At 36.2% G+C, this 15,186-nt stretch overlaps 2 protein-coding genes across 3 annotated transcripts; both read left to right on the forward strand.

The window, feature by feature from the left end:
- The first annotated feature begins 2,486 nt into the window (after positions 1 to 2,486).
- LOC306878004 (acyl-CoA-binding domain-containing protein 7-like) lies at positions 2,487 to 3,944 on the forward strand. Its single transcript, XM_079430083.1, has 4 exons — positions 2,487 to 2,552; positions 3,133 to 3,250; positions 3,349 to 3,411; positions 3,624 to 3,944. Exons 1-4 carry the CDS (start codon positions 2,541 to 2,543, stop codon positions 3,695 to 3,697), a joined length of 267 nt encoding a protein of 88 aa, XP_079286209.1. The 5' UTR covers positions 2,487 to 2,540; the 3' UTR covers positions 3,698 to 3,944.
- A 1,400-nt stretch (positions 3,945 to 5,344) lies between these two features.
- LOC306877649 (peroxisomal carnitine O-octanoyltransferase-like) lies at positions 5,345 to 15,178 on the forward strand. Of its 2 annotated transcripts, none has more exons than XM_079429538.1 (17): positions 5,345 to 5,539; positions 5,682 to 5,895; positions 7,454 to 7,578; positions 7,712 to 7,893; positions 8,052 to 8,176; positions 8,265 to 8,373; positions 9,140 to 9,233; positions 9,414 to 9,539; positions 9,663 to 9,764; positions 10,489 to 10,572; positions 10,648 to 10,755; positions 10,894 to 11,024; positions 11,102 to 11,225; positions 12,161 to 12,239; positions 12,323 to 12,416; positions 12,527 to 12,646; positions 13,278 to 15,178. In XM_079429538.1, exons 2-17 carry the CDS (start codon positions 5,781 to 5,783, stop codon positions 13,396 to 13,398), a joined length of 1,839 nt encoding a protein of 612 aa, XP_079285664.1. In that variant the 5' UTR covers positions 5,345 to 5,539; positions 5,682 to 5,780; the 3' UTR covers positions 13,399 to 15,178. The 2 variants fall into 2 exon arrangements, with proteins under 2 accessions (XP_079285664.1, XP_079285663.1); XM_079429537.1 differs by having other exon boundaries at positions 5,375 to 5,539; positions 7,477 to 7,578.
- Positions 15,179 to 15,186: the final 8 nt, after the last annotated feature.

A 15,186-nucleotide genomic window follows, 5' to 3' on the forward strand; every position in this document is an offset into this window, starting at 1 on the left:
TTTACCCTTCTAAACAAACTGCATTTTCAGAATCAGAATGAGCTTTATTGCCAGGTATGTTTGCACATACGATGAATTTGTTTTAGGGACAGTAGCTCCACAGTGCGACAGAATGACAGCAACAGGACACAGATAATAAAAAATAAAAATAAAATAACGTACAAATATACAAAAATGGACAATTTGCCAAATAGCACAAACACAATATACAAAATAGACAATTCGGTATGTACAGGTATGTTAGGTGCAAATTTGAAATGTATGTGTGTAAGTATGTGTGTAAAATAAAAATAAAAAAGTATGATAGTGTTGAGTGTTTCATGTTTATTGTTGAGAGTTCAAGTGTTCATGAGATGGATTGCCTGAGGGAAGAAACTGTTTCTGTGTCTGGTCGTTCTGGTGCACAGAGCTCTGTAGCGTCGACCAGACGGTAACAGTTCAAAGAGGGAGTGTGCTGGATGTAAGGGATCCAGAGTGATTTTACCAGCCCTTTTGCTCACTCTGGATAAGTACAGTTCTTGGAGTGTGGGAAGGGTTGTACCAATGATTCGCTCAGCAGTCTGGACTACCCTCCGTAGTCTTCTGAGGTCAGATTTCGTAATTGAGCTGAACCAGACATTTATTGAAGTGCAGAGGACTGATTCAATGATGGCGGAGTAGAACTGTTTCAGCAGCTCCTGTGGCAGGTTGAACTTCCTCAGCTGGAGAAGGAAGTACAATCTCTGCTGGGCCTTTTTCACAATAAAGTCAGTGTGAATGTCCCACTTCAGGTCCTGAGAGATGGTGGTGCCCAGGAACCTGAATGACTCCACTGCAGTCACAGTGCTGTTCATGAGGGTGAGTGGGGAAGAGCAGGGGGGTTTCTCCTGAAGTCCACAATCATCTCCACAGTTTTGATCGTGTTGAGCTCCAAGTTGTTAAGACTGCACCAGACAGCCAGCTCCTTAACCTCCTGTCTGTAAGCAGACTCGTCACCGTCCTGAATGAGGCCGATCAGTGTGGTGCCGTCTGCAAATTTCAGGAGCTTGACAGAGGGGTCTTTAGATGTGCAGTCATTCCTGTAGAGGGAGAAGAGCAGTGGCGAGAGAACGCAGCCCTGAGGAGCTCCAGTGCTGATCGTACGGGTGCTGGATGTGTATTTTCCCAGCCTCACTAGCTGCTGCCTGTCTGTCAGGAAGCTGTTGATCCATTGACAGACGGAGATGGGCACGGAAAGCTGAGTTAGTTTGGGCAGGAGGAGGTCTGGAATGATAGTGTTAAAGGCCGAGCTGAAGTCCACAAACAGGATCCTCACACAAGTCCCTGGTCTGTCTAGGTGTTGCAGTGTGTAATGCAGTCCCATGTTGACAGCATCATCCACAGACCTGTTTGCTCTGTAGGCAAACTGCAGGGGGTCCAGTAAGGGTCCAGTGATATCCTTCAGATAAGCCAAAAACGTTTTTCAAATGACTTCATGACCACAGATGTTAGAGCCACGTCTGTAGTCGTTAAGTCCTGTTATCTTGTGTTTCTTTGGGACGGGGATGATGGTGGAGCATTTGAAGCATGAGGGGAATTCACACAGCTCCAGTGATCTGTTGAAGATCTGTGTGAAGATGGGGGGCCAGCTGATCAGCAAAGGATGTCAGACAGGCTGGTGTCACACCGTCTGGGCCTGGTGCCTTCCTTCTCTTGTTCTTTTTGAAGACCTGGCACACGTCATCTTCTCTTATCTGCAGTTCAGGTGTGGGGGAGAGGGGGGTTGCAGGAGGTGCGAATGGTGTTTTTTCAAACCTACAATAGAACTCATTAAGATCGTCTGTCAGTTGTTGATTCTGACCTAAATCCTATTGAGCATCTGTGGGGCATCTTCAAACGGAAGGTGGAGGAGCGCAAGGTCTCTATTCCACCAGCTCTGTGATGTCGTCATGGAGGAGTGGAAGAGGACTCCAATGGCAACCTGTGAGGCTCTGGTGAACTCCATGCCCAAGAGGGTTAAGGCAGTGCTGGAAAATAATGCTGGCCACACAAAATATTGACACTTTGGGCCCAATTTGGACATTTTCCCTTAGGGGTGTACTCACATTTGTGGCCAGCGGTTTAGACATTAATGTCTGTGTGTTGAGTTATTTTGAGGGGACAGCAAATGTACACTGTTATACAAGCTGTACACTCACTACTTTACATTGAAGCAAAGTGTAATTTCTTCAGTATTGTCACATGAAAAGATATAATAAAATATTTACAAAAATGGGAGGGGTGTGCTCACTTCTGTGAGATACTGCATGTATACCCATTGTTAGCGGGTAAAATAAAATTAAATCACTCTGGATCTCGTGTTACGTAAAGCTGCATGTGAAAGCTAAAAGCACAACGCTGGAATGAATAGTTTCACCATAGAAATAGAATAAGCCGAAGTTCACTGGGTTTCTCCCTCGGACGTTTCATCAGCCAATCAGCGCTCAGCTCCACAGCAGCGCACTGGAGATCATCGTAAACTCTTCATCAGTGCATCTACGTTCTAGCTGACGCGCCCAGCCGCATAGTACTTGCCTAAGAAAATGACTTTGAAGGTATTTATCTGCACTGTTTTCTTTTAATTCCACGTTCCTTGCTTTGATGAGATGTCATGCATGAATAACAAAACGTTTGGATATTCCTTTAACTCCACAGCTGGATATATATATATATATAGGATTTTAGAGATTACAAGCCCTATTATAATACTGCATTAGTTTTTGTTGTACACGCAAAAGCTAATTTTATTCTCGTCGTGTGCTCAGGCGCATGTTACGCATCCAGATATCAGGATCGTTTTGGTGCTGTTTTCATCTGCAGCTTCTGGATGTGCGCTCGATCGTGAATGTATTACTTCATTTTGCCCTTTATTCTTGCAATGGCGCAATAATTCATTTCATATGAAAGCCTTGAGAAAGCCTGTCTCTCAAATGCCAACCCATATCCTGTAGGTTTATATGGGTGCAAAGAGCATTTATGTTGGCACGCAAACCTATTTGTTCTTTGTGATACTTGCTAATATAGCTGCGTGCAGTATGAGAATAATGCATGATACATAAGCTGATACACATTAGAGCTTAATAATATTGTTGTAGGATCACAGCAAAAAATAAATTATGATCTCTGTGGCTGTAGGCTGAATTTGAGCAATGTGCAGAGAATGTAAAGAAAGTGAAGACCAGACCTACAGACCAAGAGCTGCTGGATTTGTATGGCGTCTATAAGCAAGCCATTGTTGGGGACATTAATACTGGTAATTGTTGTAGACCATTATAAATATTTGTATTAAACCATATTTGAGCTTGACGCTTAGATCTAATAGTTCAAATCTGTATGTTCTGTTTTGTGCAGACAAACCTGGAATTACAGATTTGAAAGGGAAAGCCAAATGGGAAGCATGGAATTCAAGGAAAGGTAAGAAAAAAAAAAGTATCCTCCTTTTTGCCTCAATATTTTCATTATTTTCGAGCAGTTAAAAGGAATGCCATAGTTGTACTCACACTTGTTTTTATTTATTATATAAATTGTATTCAGATTTGTACTCAGCTAGTTATATATGAGCCCCTTCCTTTAAATGTTTCTGATGATGGCTTGATTCATATAGTCCTCACTCTTTTCTCCAACAGGCATGTCAAACGAAGATGCCATGAATGCCTACATTTCCCTGGCCAAGGAAGCCATTGAAAAGTATGGAATGTGATTGGGGAAAACATCTACTTAGTTTTAAGTAGATATTAAAGTTTCACTATGAAAAAGCTGTAAGATTAAAACATTAATCTATTTTTTTTACCTTTTTTCTTCTGATATAGATTAACATAGATATATATTAAAAGATAATTCACTCAGTTTCATAGAGATACCACTCAACTGTATCTCATTACAAGTCAGATGAGACCTAAAGATGTAAGAAAATAATCTTGTAATTAAATAAATCTGTCAAATCTGGTAAAGCAGAGAGTTTTGTATTGCTTCATTAGTATTAGCTGAGTCCTCAGGCTTGAGGACCAGTAATTGTGCTCTTACACACAAAGAGCTTCTTTGTCCTCTCAGTGTGCTCACTGAAGCGTAGTCATCACAACAGCTCTTTGGATCAGATGCAGAATGCAAAATGTGAAAATCTTGCCAAAGCCAAACCTTAGGTGTTGCCAAATCAGGGGAAATTCAGCACTCAGGAACAGATGCTAGAGAACTCTTGAGTGAATCAAACAGGTGTAATTGCAACAAACCAGTAATTTAAGTTATCTAAATTAACTGTTTTTTATTTAATTTATTTAATAAATTTTTTGGTTATTTAATAAATAAATTAATAATTAATAAATAAAATAATTATTTGTTGTTCTTTTATAGTTTATATACCCGTTTAATTATTTATTTTTCTCCCTTTATATTTATTTACTTATTATAAAACTTTATAAACTTTTTTTTTCAGGTAAAAGGTTGTTTTGTTGAACACAATATAATCCTTATAGTATATATATATATATATATATATATATATATATATATATATATATATATATATATACATACACACACACACACACATACACTATATATACATATATAATGATGTGACAGTGTCATTATTCTTGTCTGGATCATTTAAGGTATTAAAAAGTAAATTAAAGAAAGTAAATTAAACAAAAATGGCTTAAAGGGATAGTTCCCCAAAAATGAAAATTCTGTCATCATTTACTGACCCTCAAGTAATTCCAAACCTGTACGAATTTCTTTGTTCTGCTGAACACAAAGGATGATAGTTTGAAGAAAGTTTGTAACCAGGCTGTTCTGGGGCACCATTGACTAGTAGGAAAAAAAATAAAAATACTATGGAAGTCAATGGTGCTCCAGAACTGCTCTGTTTCCCACATTCTTCAGAATATCCTCCTTTGTGTTCAGCAGAACAAAGACATTCATACAGGTTTGGAACTACTTGAGGGTGAGTAAATGATGACAGAATTTTTAATTTTTGGTGAACTATCCCTTGAAATAATTGTATGATAAACTGATTTTCAATTTCTGAATTAAAGATTATTTTGATATTGTTTTATTTACAAAATACTTTTTTGTTACACATTCGGACTTTTCATGAAAATGGATGTTTTATGTCAAATTGTGTTTTCCTGAGTAAAATTTAATGACATTCGTGATGATATTTGACTGAATCAATCAATAAATCAATCTGTAAGTTTCTAAACATAATGATTTTGTTGTAACCACACGCATTTATTAAAGAATTAATAACAGCGCTTTTTGCGTTAGTCAAAAACATTCAAAAAATGGTTGAAAATATTTATTTAGTCTAAAAATGAACCGAACAATTGATTGATTCATTCCTGCAGAAGCTGTATTTTGAAATCTGTTCAGGCAGGCAGCCATGTTTGATTGAGTCGGTGTTATTGTTTTTGACTTCCCGTTCAGTAATTAGGGCAAAGGTAACGGTCTGGTGTTGAAGCTACATTTCTAGGTTCTTCAGTAAAGTAAGACTTTACAGTTTATAGCCGTTTCTGTTTCTGCATCGCTACAGTCTCGTCTCACTGAGGTTAGTCACTTCGACAATGTTTCTGTTTACATTGTGTTCATCCTGACCTGCACATGTTTATATGATATGTTGATTTTTGTTATGTGTATGCCCGATAAAGTCGCGAGTAGTCATTTCATGAAGGGATTTGTTTATGTATTAGTGCTTTAAATCCAGAGTGAATCCTGCATTGAAAGTCGCTGCTTCAAGTGCACATCTCTAGGGGGAGTAAACACAAACAGACGGTGTCAGTCCAGTAATAATGGATAATCAGATGTTCGAGTCCACTGCGGAGCAGACATTTCAGTATCAGAGCAGCCTCCCTCCTCTACCTGTGCCCCATCTACACGACTCACTCAACAAATACCTGCATGCAGGTGAGAGGTCAACACCAGCTCTCCAGCACAAACCTGCATTCTGCTCGCTATTTAATGTGTTACATGGGATAGGAGTGTTATTAACCTGTTTCATTTAACTGGGAACATTTGTGAGTAAAATTGAGGGGTCTAAAAGAAAAGAAAAAAGAGTTGTTGATGGCTTTTACACAGAGTTGCTGACTATAAATGAAAGTACAGACTGCATGGATTTCATGTTAACATTTTAATTAGTAAATGCAGGCACTATCAGGGCTATTTCAGTTTGTCCTTCTATTAAAACGCTGATCTATATAATGTTCTCTATTGTAGATCAGTGATTAAACATAATTTTTGTTCATTGAAATTAGGCACACACACACACATACATTTGTTTTTGTGAAAAGTTGGGACGTCCCATAGGCGTAATGGTTTTAATACTGTACAAACTGTATGTGCTATTGCCCTACACCTAAACTTAGCCCTCACAGACTGTGCATTTCTACTTTTTACCCCAAAAAACTCACTCTGTATGATTTATAAGCGTTTTGAAAAGTGTGGGCATGGGGCAATGTCCTCATAAGTCACTTTCACCTTGTAATACCCATGTCATACAAATTTATGTTCTCATTTGTCACAAAAACACACACACACACTCACTATAAATAGTTAAGCTGAAGTACTAAAATGACCAAATGCAAAATTAAAAAAATAAATAAATAATAATAAAAATAAAGCCATATAGAAGTAGTTAAATAAAAGTACATATAATAAAATGATAAAATGTTTACTAAAATTAGTCTGAAAACAAAAAATGATTTAAAATGTAAAAACAAACATAACTAAATAGAAAAAGTATAGTAGTAAATAATACTAAAATGACACTGGTCTGTGTCAGTGTTATAAAGTTTACAGTACATATAAAGTTTATATATATTATGATATTTATGATTTTTTTTTTACTTTTATGGAACTTTATATATTACATGTACATGTAATAGTACATAAATAGTTTATATTATAAAATACCACAATTTGTACATGTAATATTCAAAGGGTATATTATTAATGGATTATGGCTCAAACATGAACAAAACATTGTTGGTCAGATTTGTGACCTACACATTTTAAACTAAAATATTTAACTGAATGATTCACTTATAGATTGTTGCATTAAATAAAGTATTATTACATTAATTCAAATGTTAACATTAAATATAAATAAAATAAATTGTACCTTTGCTATTTTTATTATTGTTCCTGCTTTATGAATGGCCAGCCTTTCCTTGATGAGTATCAGCAAATACAAACAAACAGCCATATTACATACTTAATACATTACTGATGTAATAGTAATACATAATACATTGCTGAGGTAGTATTACTAAATATACATATATATAGATAATTATTTTAATTTTTTTTTACTTTTTAAAAATGTATTTATTGTCAGAAAAGACATTCAGTTTTATGCGGCATTGAGTAAAATACATGTTCACCTTACAGGGAAAAATGTGGAATTGAATTTGATTTGTTATTATTATTATTATTATTATTATTATTATTATTATGATTTCTTCAGTAAAACCTTTTGCATCTGAGGAGGAGTTTCAAGCCACAGTGGCCATTGTCAAACGCTTTGAGGAAGGCATTGGACAACAGCTACATCAGAAGCTTCTGAAGAGAGCCAAGAGCAGGCGCAACTGGGTAATAGGCCATCTTTTTCTTTTTGCTCTGCTCTGTTTGAGCCAGACTAATGAATCACTTAACTCATAAATGGCATGTATTTTTGTGTGTAGTTTATAGACATTATTTGAACCTGTGGTTTGTTCTTCTTCAGCTTGAGGACTGGTGGCTGGACACAGCGTATCTAGAGGTGCGCATCCCCTCTCAGCTGAATGTGAATTTTGGAGGACCTACAGCCTACGTGGAGCACTGCTGGCCTGTATGTGATGGCACACAGCTGGAGAGGACCAGCTTGAATTTGTGGCTCATCCTCCAGTACTGGGACCTTATCCACACGTAAGTGATCGCTTATGAGAAACAAAGAAACAGCCGATGAAGTAAATATCTTTCGAAAGTGTCTAATTTCTGATTGTGAATGGCTTGTTGTTGTCTACATCAGTAATGTATTAAGTATGTAATATGGCTGTTTGTTTGTATTTGCTGATACTCATCAGGGAGAGGCTGGCCGTTCATAAAGCAGGAACGATGCCCTTTGACATGGATCAGTTCCGCATGCTCTTCTGCACCTGCAAAGTGCCTGGCGTCAATAAAGACACCATCCTCAACTTCTTCAAAACAGGTTAGGCAAATGCATGCTTGTTTGTACGTATGCATAAATGCATCCATATGTTCCTTTATGCTGCATGTGTGATCTCTGTGTGTTGTAGAGAGCGAAGGACCCTGCCCTTCTCACATGATAGTGATGTGTCGTGGGAGGGTCTTCACATTTGATGCTCTCTGTGATGGCCGTATCCTCACTCCTCCAGAGCTGCTGAGGTATAGTGCCTAGTGTCCTAGTTTTCAATGATTCAGCAGGTTGGATTTATTGATCCAGTGTAATCTATATGTCTTTATTTTGTGTGATTATGCACATTCATTGTTCTTGGCTGTGTTCCGAATGGAATACTAGAATACTACTTCCTGAATACTGCAGAGTATTCACTGTATACTGCCTACTATTATTCCATACAGTATTCCATGATAAATACTTCATATATTAGTATGTCACATTGTCATCATGTTAAATGTTAAATTCTTCAAGTGGTGTCCATTCAGCATATTGGAAATGACAATGATTAAAGTAAATTTGCATTTTTGTCCAAATGTTATTTTCCAAACGAATATTGTTTTCTTTTAAACTTTGATAATACGAAATGTTTCTTGAGCACCAAATCAGCATCTTAGAATGATTTCTGGATGATCATGTGACACTGAAGACTGGAGTAATGACTCGTGTCAGCTTTGCCATCACAGGAATTAATTACATTTAAAAAATATATCAAAATAGAAAGATTTATTTTCAGTCAGTAAAGAGTTATTTGACCTTATTATAGTATTTTATAATATTACTGTTTATACTGTACTGTATTTTTGATCAAATAAATGCAGCCTTGGTAAGCATAAGAGACATCTTTCAAAACCATTAAAATATTTTACTGACCACAAACTTTTAGACTGTACTTTACATAATGTACACAGTATGCATACTATATACTGCATCATAGCAGCATGCTATTCCAAACCTAGCCCTTGTGTTCTTTAGGCAGCTGACTTACATTAAAGAATGCTGTGATGGAGAGCCGGAGGGGGATGGAGTGAGCGCTCTCACCACTGAAGAAAGGACGCACTGGGCAAAGGTAAGAGCCATGCCCCCCATGGGAGCACCACAACCAATCATGGTGCAGTATGCAAATGAACTCCACCTGACATTCTACAAAGGATGGACAAAGGACCTTCACTAGTTTTTCATTGACAGTTTATAAATCTGTTTTTAATAGTGTGTGATGATGAGATTTTTCACGTGTCTGTCTCTTCAGGCTCGGGAGTATCTGATCTCCATTGATCCTGTGAATAAGACCATACTAGAGACCATTCAGAGCTCTTTATTTGTGCTCGGCCTGGACGATGCCAAGCCCTATTCCACCCCTGAAAACTACTCACAGGTTGAGCACAATACATACACGCTTGTATGAGGAGTGGCATGAATGTCCCTCAGATACTGTGTTTGTATGATACTAAGTTTATTTTCCAGCCATTTTTACAAAGATTTCTCTCTCTTTTAATAGTTGACCCACCTGGCATTAACTGGTGACCCCACGATCCGCTGGGGTGATAAATCTTACAATCTGATCTGCTTCTCCAATGGAACCTTCGCTTCTAACTGTGATGTAATTACAAACATTGATTATTGCAGCATTTTTAGAATTTGTGTATATTTTTACATACACTTCTGTTCAAATGTTTGGGATCAATATGATTTTAAAAAAGTAATATTTTTTATTTAGAAAGGATGCAGTACATTGATCAAAAGTGACTTTTACATGGCATTTTTACATTACATTGCATTTACTCGGTGTCAAATTAATGCTGTTCTTTTGAACTTTGAATATATCAAAGAATCCTGAAAATATGTATCAGCTTTTCACAACAATATTAATCAACTATTTTCAGCATTGATGATAATAGAATATTTTTGAGCAGCAAATCAGCCTATTAGAATGACTTTTGGAGTACCGAATACTTAACAGCTACTTTTTTTTAAAGATTTTAAATTGTAATAATATTTCACAATTCGTACTGTATTTCTGTATTATATTATTCTGTATTATATTATTCTTACTGTGTTTTGATTGAAATTAATGCAGCCTCTGTGATCAAAAACATTTAAAAATCTTATCTTTGAATAATAATTGTATCACACAGTGTTAAGTGAAATAAAGTGAAATTATGTTGCACTATGTGTGCATTTATTCCAAATATGACATTATTTTGATGAATACAATTTTCTGTCTGAATATTACCAGTAGTTATTGCAGTCATGATATAGATTCATAATTGAATAATAATCATATTTTAATGTCATTATTGTATGTGTCTTTGTTTGCTTTAAAGCATGCGCCATATGATGCCATGGTTTTGGTATCTAATGGATATTACGTAGATCAAAAATTGAGGGCCTGTGGTGGAGTGTGGAAGGTAAGACTGCGTTTATGTATATTTGCGTCATTTTATATGCACAAATGTGCATGTTGATTATTATATGATTCCCAGGGTTCAGAGGTTGTGCGTGAGATGCCTTTGCCGGAGGAGCTGATATTCACAGTGGATGAACGGGTGAGGAGAGACATCGCCCTGGCTAAAGAACAGTACACCAAAAGTGTAAGTAACACACACACACACACAGTTATATCATTACTTAGTCTTTGTTATACAATCCCATAATGCTTTAATACAAACAGAATATACTGTAAACAGACGTGGTTTTTAGTTTTAATCTCAAAACGTCTGTACCCATAGTCTCAGGACCTGCAGGTTGTCAGCTATGCCTTCACCTCATTTGGAAAAGCAGCCATCAAGAAGAGAAAGCTTCACCCTGACACTTTTGTACAGCTGGCTCTGCAGTTAGCATACTACAGGCTACACGGAAAGTAAGTGTGTCAGATAGCTTCCTCACTGAAAAATCAAAACACAGCCCTTACTAAGTCCTTCTCTCTGTCGTTCTCAGGTCTGGTAGTTGTTATGAGACCGCCACCACACGCCGTTTCTTTCATGGCCGCACAGAGACCATGAGGCCCTGCACTGTGGAGGCCCAGCACTGGTGCAGGACCATGTTGAACCCTACAGCCACTGTGAGTGCCTTGTGTTTAATAAATAAAGGGTTAGTTCGGCCGGAAATTGTCATTATTTTTACTCATCCTTCAGACATCTATGACCCATCCTATTCCTTATGGTGAAAGTAAATGGGAGACCAGAGCTGTCAGGCTTCTATAAGATTATCATAAATTTGTCCATATGGCTTGTGCTCTATATTAGAGGAGCGTGAAGGTGTTTACAGCATTGTTTTCAGCATATAGCGGTTTAAATTTCGGTCTGGTGCTCACACAAAGCTATCGTATGGTCGTATGGCTTTTTAGGAATATAGCTGACCATTTTTACTGGGGTTTTTTTCTCCTCTCCATTACCTTTCATTATTTGGAAAAGAGCAGCTAGGACATTTTGCTAAATTTTTCCTTTTGTGTTTCATGGAGGAAAATCATACGGTTTTGTGTGGACATGGTAGAATGTTTTTTTGGGGGGTGAACTGTATATATTGGTTTCCTCTGTTACATCTGCTAGTTAGAATTAAAACAAGTTTCAGAATTCTAGGGTTAGGTTTAGGTTAGGGGTGTTTTAAGAGCTGAATCTGTTCATTGGGCATCTTTTTTTTCTTTTCTTTTTTTTTACAAATAAATGTACTTTTATGATTTACTGGCTAATATTTGAAAATATTTTTACTAAACCTTTCCACCTGAATAACTATTTTAGAACTTAGAAATCACACTTTTAAAATTAGGATACTTCATATGTCCAGGTTTTCAGAGAAAAAAACAACAACAATTGTCGAGTAGATGAATAAAATAATAAGTATTTTAATTTTTCATTGTTTTAGTGCATTTTACTTGTCTTTTTTTTCTCTTATTTTAAATAGCTTTAAGTCATTGGAAGTTTGCTGAGCGCCCTGGTTGAGAACCACTGTTCTTGACATTTGGTTAGCTTTGATGTCTTTTTTGTCTTTTTTACACAGACTGAAGAGAAAAGACAAGCTTTAAATGCAGCCTTCAGCAAACATAACAAACTGATGGCAGAGGCGCAGGATGGAAAAGGTTTGTGTTTGTCAATGTAATAATATTTACATTGTGTAATAGATAATATGGCAGGGACAAATATTTGAATGATCTTTACACAGGCTTTGACAGACACCTCCTGGGCTTATACCTGATTGCCAAAGAGGAGGGTCTTCCTGTGCCTGAACTCTACACAGATCTGCTCTATACTAAGAGGTCTGGCCCAACACTTTAATTCCCATGGTTCATTGCCAGTGTATTGATTTGTGTGTATTGCTGTAAAGGCAGTTAACTGCAACCCCTCTAGTGTCATTTTGTATTTACAGTGGAGGAGGAGGGAGTTTTGTGCTTTCCACTAGTCTGGTGGGCTACACCACTGTACTGGGAGCAGTTGCACCCATGGTGCCACACGGATATGGGTTTTTCTACCGCATTCGTGATGACAGGTTGGTTCATATAAGTTTATGCCATTAAAAAAAGGGGAAAAAATAAATATTTTCAATATTATTTCACATGTTATATGTATTTTATATATTACATTATATTTTAGAATTTGTTTCAAAAGTTTGTGGTAATATTAAAAACAATTAATTACTACTTTTATTCAGTAAGGATACATTCAATTAATTTAAAAAAACGATTGAGAGTAAATACATTTGTTACAAAACATTTCCATTTCAAATAAATGCTGCTCTTTTGAACTTTCTATCCCCCCAAAAATATATCATGGTTTCCAGAAAACTATTAAGCAGCAAAAACAGTTTTCACCATTGATCATAAGAACTATTATTAACTATTGAGCTTTGCTATCACAGCAATGCATTACATGTTAAAATCTATTTAATTAGAGAACAGTTATTTTAAATATTAAGAATATTTCACAATATTACTGTATTTTTGATCAAATAAATGCAGCCTTAGTGAGCATAAAAGACTTCAAGAACATTTAAAAATCTGAATTATTCTAAACGTTTGACCAGTAGTGTATTACAATTTACTCTGGCATGTTATTATAATTTATTGTTATATTAATCTAATTTAATTAAATTCTACATTTAATGTATTGTTTATTCTCAGAATTGTTGCGTCCTGCACCTCTTGGAAGTCCAACCCAGAGACAGATGCTGAAACCCTGTTTCAGAACCTCTGCACCTCTTTTCATGACATCATGCACGTCTCTACCCAGTCCCAGCTGTGAAGCAGAGCATTCTGGGAAGTAACCTCACTGCTTTAGTTATGCCATTAGACAGGAGCAGAAGGGCTGATGTCTCTGACATGACCTTACCTTTAGACAAATCTACCAAGCTGTGAATTTAAAATGGTTCATATCAGAATATATACATTAGATACAGTAGCATTGTGAAGAAATATGACATTTGTTTGAGAAATTACCAGACATTAAGCTGTTGATTTTCAGAAAGAATCTGGATTTAGTACAGCAGGAGCTTTAAACTCTCACGTGCCTTCAGTTAGTCATCTCTGAATCACTTCACAATCAGGAAATCCTCCTCTGAGGGGGCTGCATGATTTTTAACCTACAGTTTTTGCTACATTAGCAGTATTGTTTCCTGTTAACTGTAGACCTGTGAAACTGTATGTCACAGGATGCTCATGCATCATAAGTCCACTAGAGAGAGACATTAACAAAATGATTTTAAGATGAACTTTATTCTCAAGTGACTCCTGGGCAATAAACGGCCATCAAGTGTGGAAGTCCATCTTGACATGTTATTAACCTCTTGCACACATACACAAGAGATAGACAGTTAATGCACAAATCAATGCAACAGCGCAAGTATAATGCAGATATATAATTCCTCTTTATTTTCAGAATTTGAAGATTTTCTTAACTATCATACGGTTTTCAAACTTTAAGGCTTAATGCACTGTAGTCAAATCTTTTAGCACCAATAGGATATAAATGAATGTTTTATATTGTACATGCTTTATTACTGTTTGTTAATAATTGTAGGTTTAATTTGCACTGCTTTCCTATTTATTAGGAAACACTGAATAAATGTTCCTGAAAGTTGTAATTTTGATTGGTTCAGATATTACAGGCTGCTTCCTTCATCATAGGACCATAAATGTTTTCCACCTGTTATTTTGAATGGCAAATTTTGTCATGCATGCATGTAGATTTGAATTGCCCACAAAGTTACCTAGAATGCAAGTTGACTTGTCGCCATTACCTGTAAAAGATATTTTAAACATTGCCACGGAGTATTCATATGGTGTGAATAATCCATGTATTTGTGTAAGAATTTATTTGTCAACTTGCTTTATTATTTATGGCCTCAAATATGACTGATTGTTTCCGTTTATTGCATTCTTGAGACCGGTGTTACAGTAGCACTTAAAATGATTACAGCTCTCAAATCTCAAATCAGCATAGTTACTTTTGTGGAAATAATTTAGACTTCCTTTAATAAGCGTCTCAGTGAAAGCACAGATGTGATCTTTGTTTAACGTGTGTAAATGCAGCAAATCTTTAAACCAGTGTCTTGGTGAAATATTTTCATTTTATTGGAAGGCAAGTGAATTAAATCTTTATCTTGTGACAGTAAACCAGCTGTGAATGTGATTTAGGTTTGCAAACATGACTAACTTGTAAATTTAGTCGGCATGAAAGGAAAACTCAACCAAGTTATTTTTCTAAATGCATGTTGTTGATCTCATTGTGAATGAATGAATGAATGAATCAACCATTCGTGTTTTTTTTTTCTTTTTTACCTCTTATTTAATTTTTAACTGGATCTAAGGGTGAAATTGCAGACTTCTCTCTGATTTATGCTGACTGTTCCAATCATTTTGTCCACGCTTTCTCACAATCAACAGCAAGCTCACATTTAGATGTGCTTCCAGTCAACTACTGGTGAATAGAACAGTTCCTGTCCTACATTTCAGAGAAAACAACATGCATTTCATTGTCTATGTAATTTAAGTGCAAAAAAATAAAAACTACACATTTTGAATTTAAGCCTAT

Source organism: Barbus barbus (genome assembly GCF_936440315.1).
Source record: "Barbus barbus genome assembly, chromosome: 12".
In the NCBI taxonomy this organism is placed as follows: domain Eukaryota; kingdom Metazoa; phylum Chordata; class Actinopteri; order Cypriniformes; family Cyprinidae; genus Barbus; species Barbus barbus.

What these genes read in the sequence shown, in the direction of transcription:
- LOC306878004 (XM_079430083.1), top strand. An exon ending in TGTTGGGGACATTAATACTG is followed by an intron (nt 3,251 to 3,348) that starts GTAATTGTTGTA and finishes TGTTTTGTGCAG; the next exon opens with ACAAACCTGGAATTACAGAT. An exon ending in AGCATGGAATTCAAGGAAAG is followed by an intron (nt 3,412 to 3,623) that starts GTAAGAAAAAAA and finishes TTTCTCCAACAG; the next exon opens with GCATGTCAAACGAAGATGCC.
- LOC306877649 (XM_079429538.1), top strand. Translation starts at nt 5,781, where the DNA reads ATGGATAATCAGATGTTCGAGTCCACTGCGGAGCAGACATTTCAGTAT. An exon ending in CCAAGAGCAGGCGCAACTGG is followed by an intron (nt 7,579 to 7,711) that starts GTAATAGGCCAT and finishes GTTCTTCTTCAG; the next exon opens with CTTGAGGACTGGTGGCTGGA. An exon ending in TACTGGGACCTTATCCACAC is followed by an intron (nt 7,894 to 8,051) that starts GTAAGTGATCGC and finishes GATACTCATCAG; the next exon opens with GGAGAGGCTGGCCGTTCATA.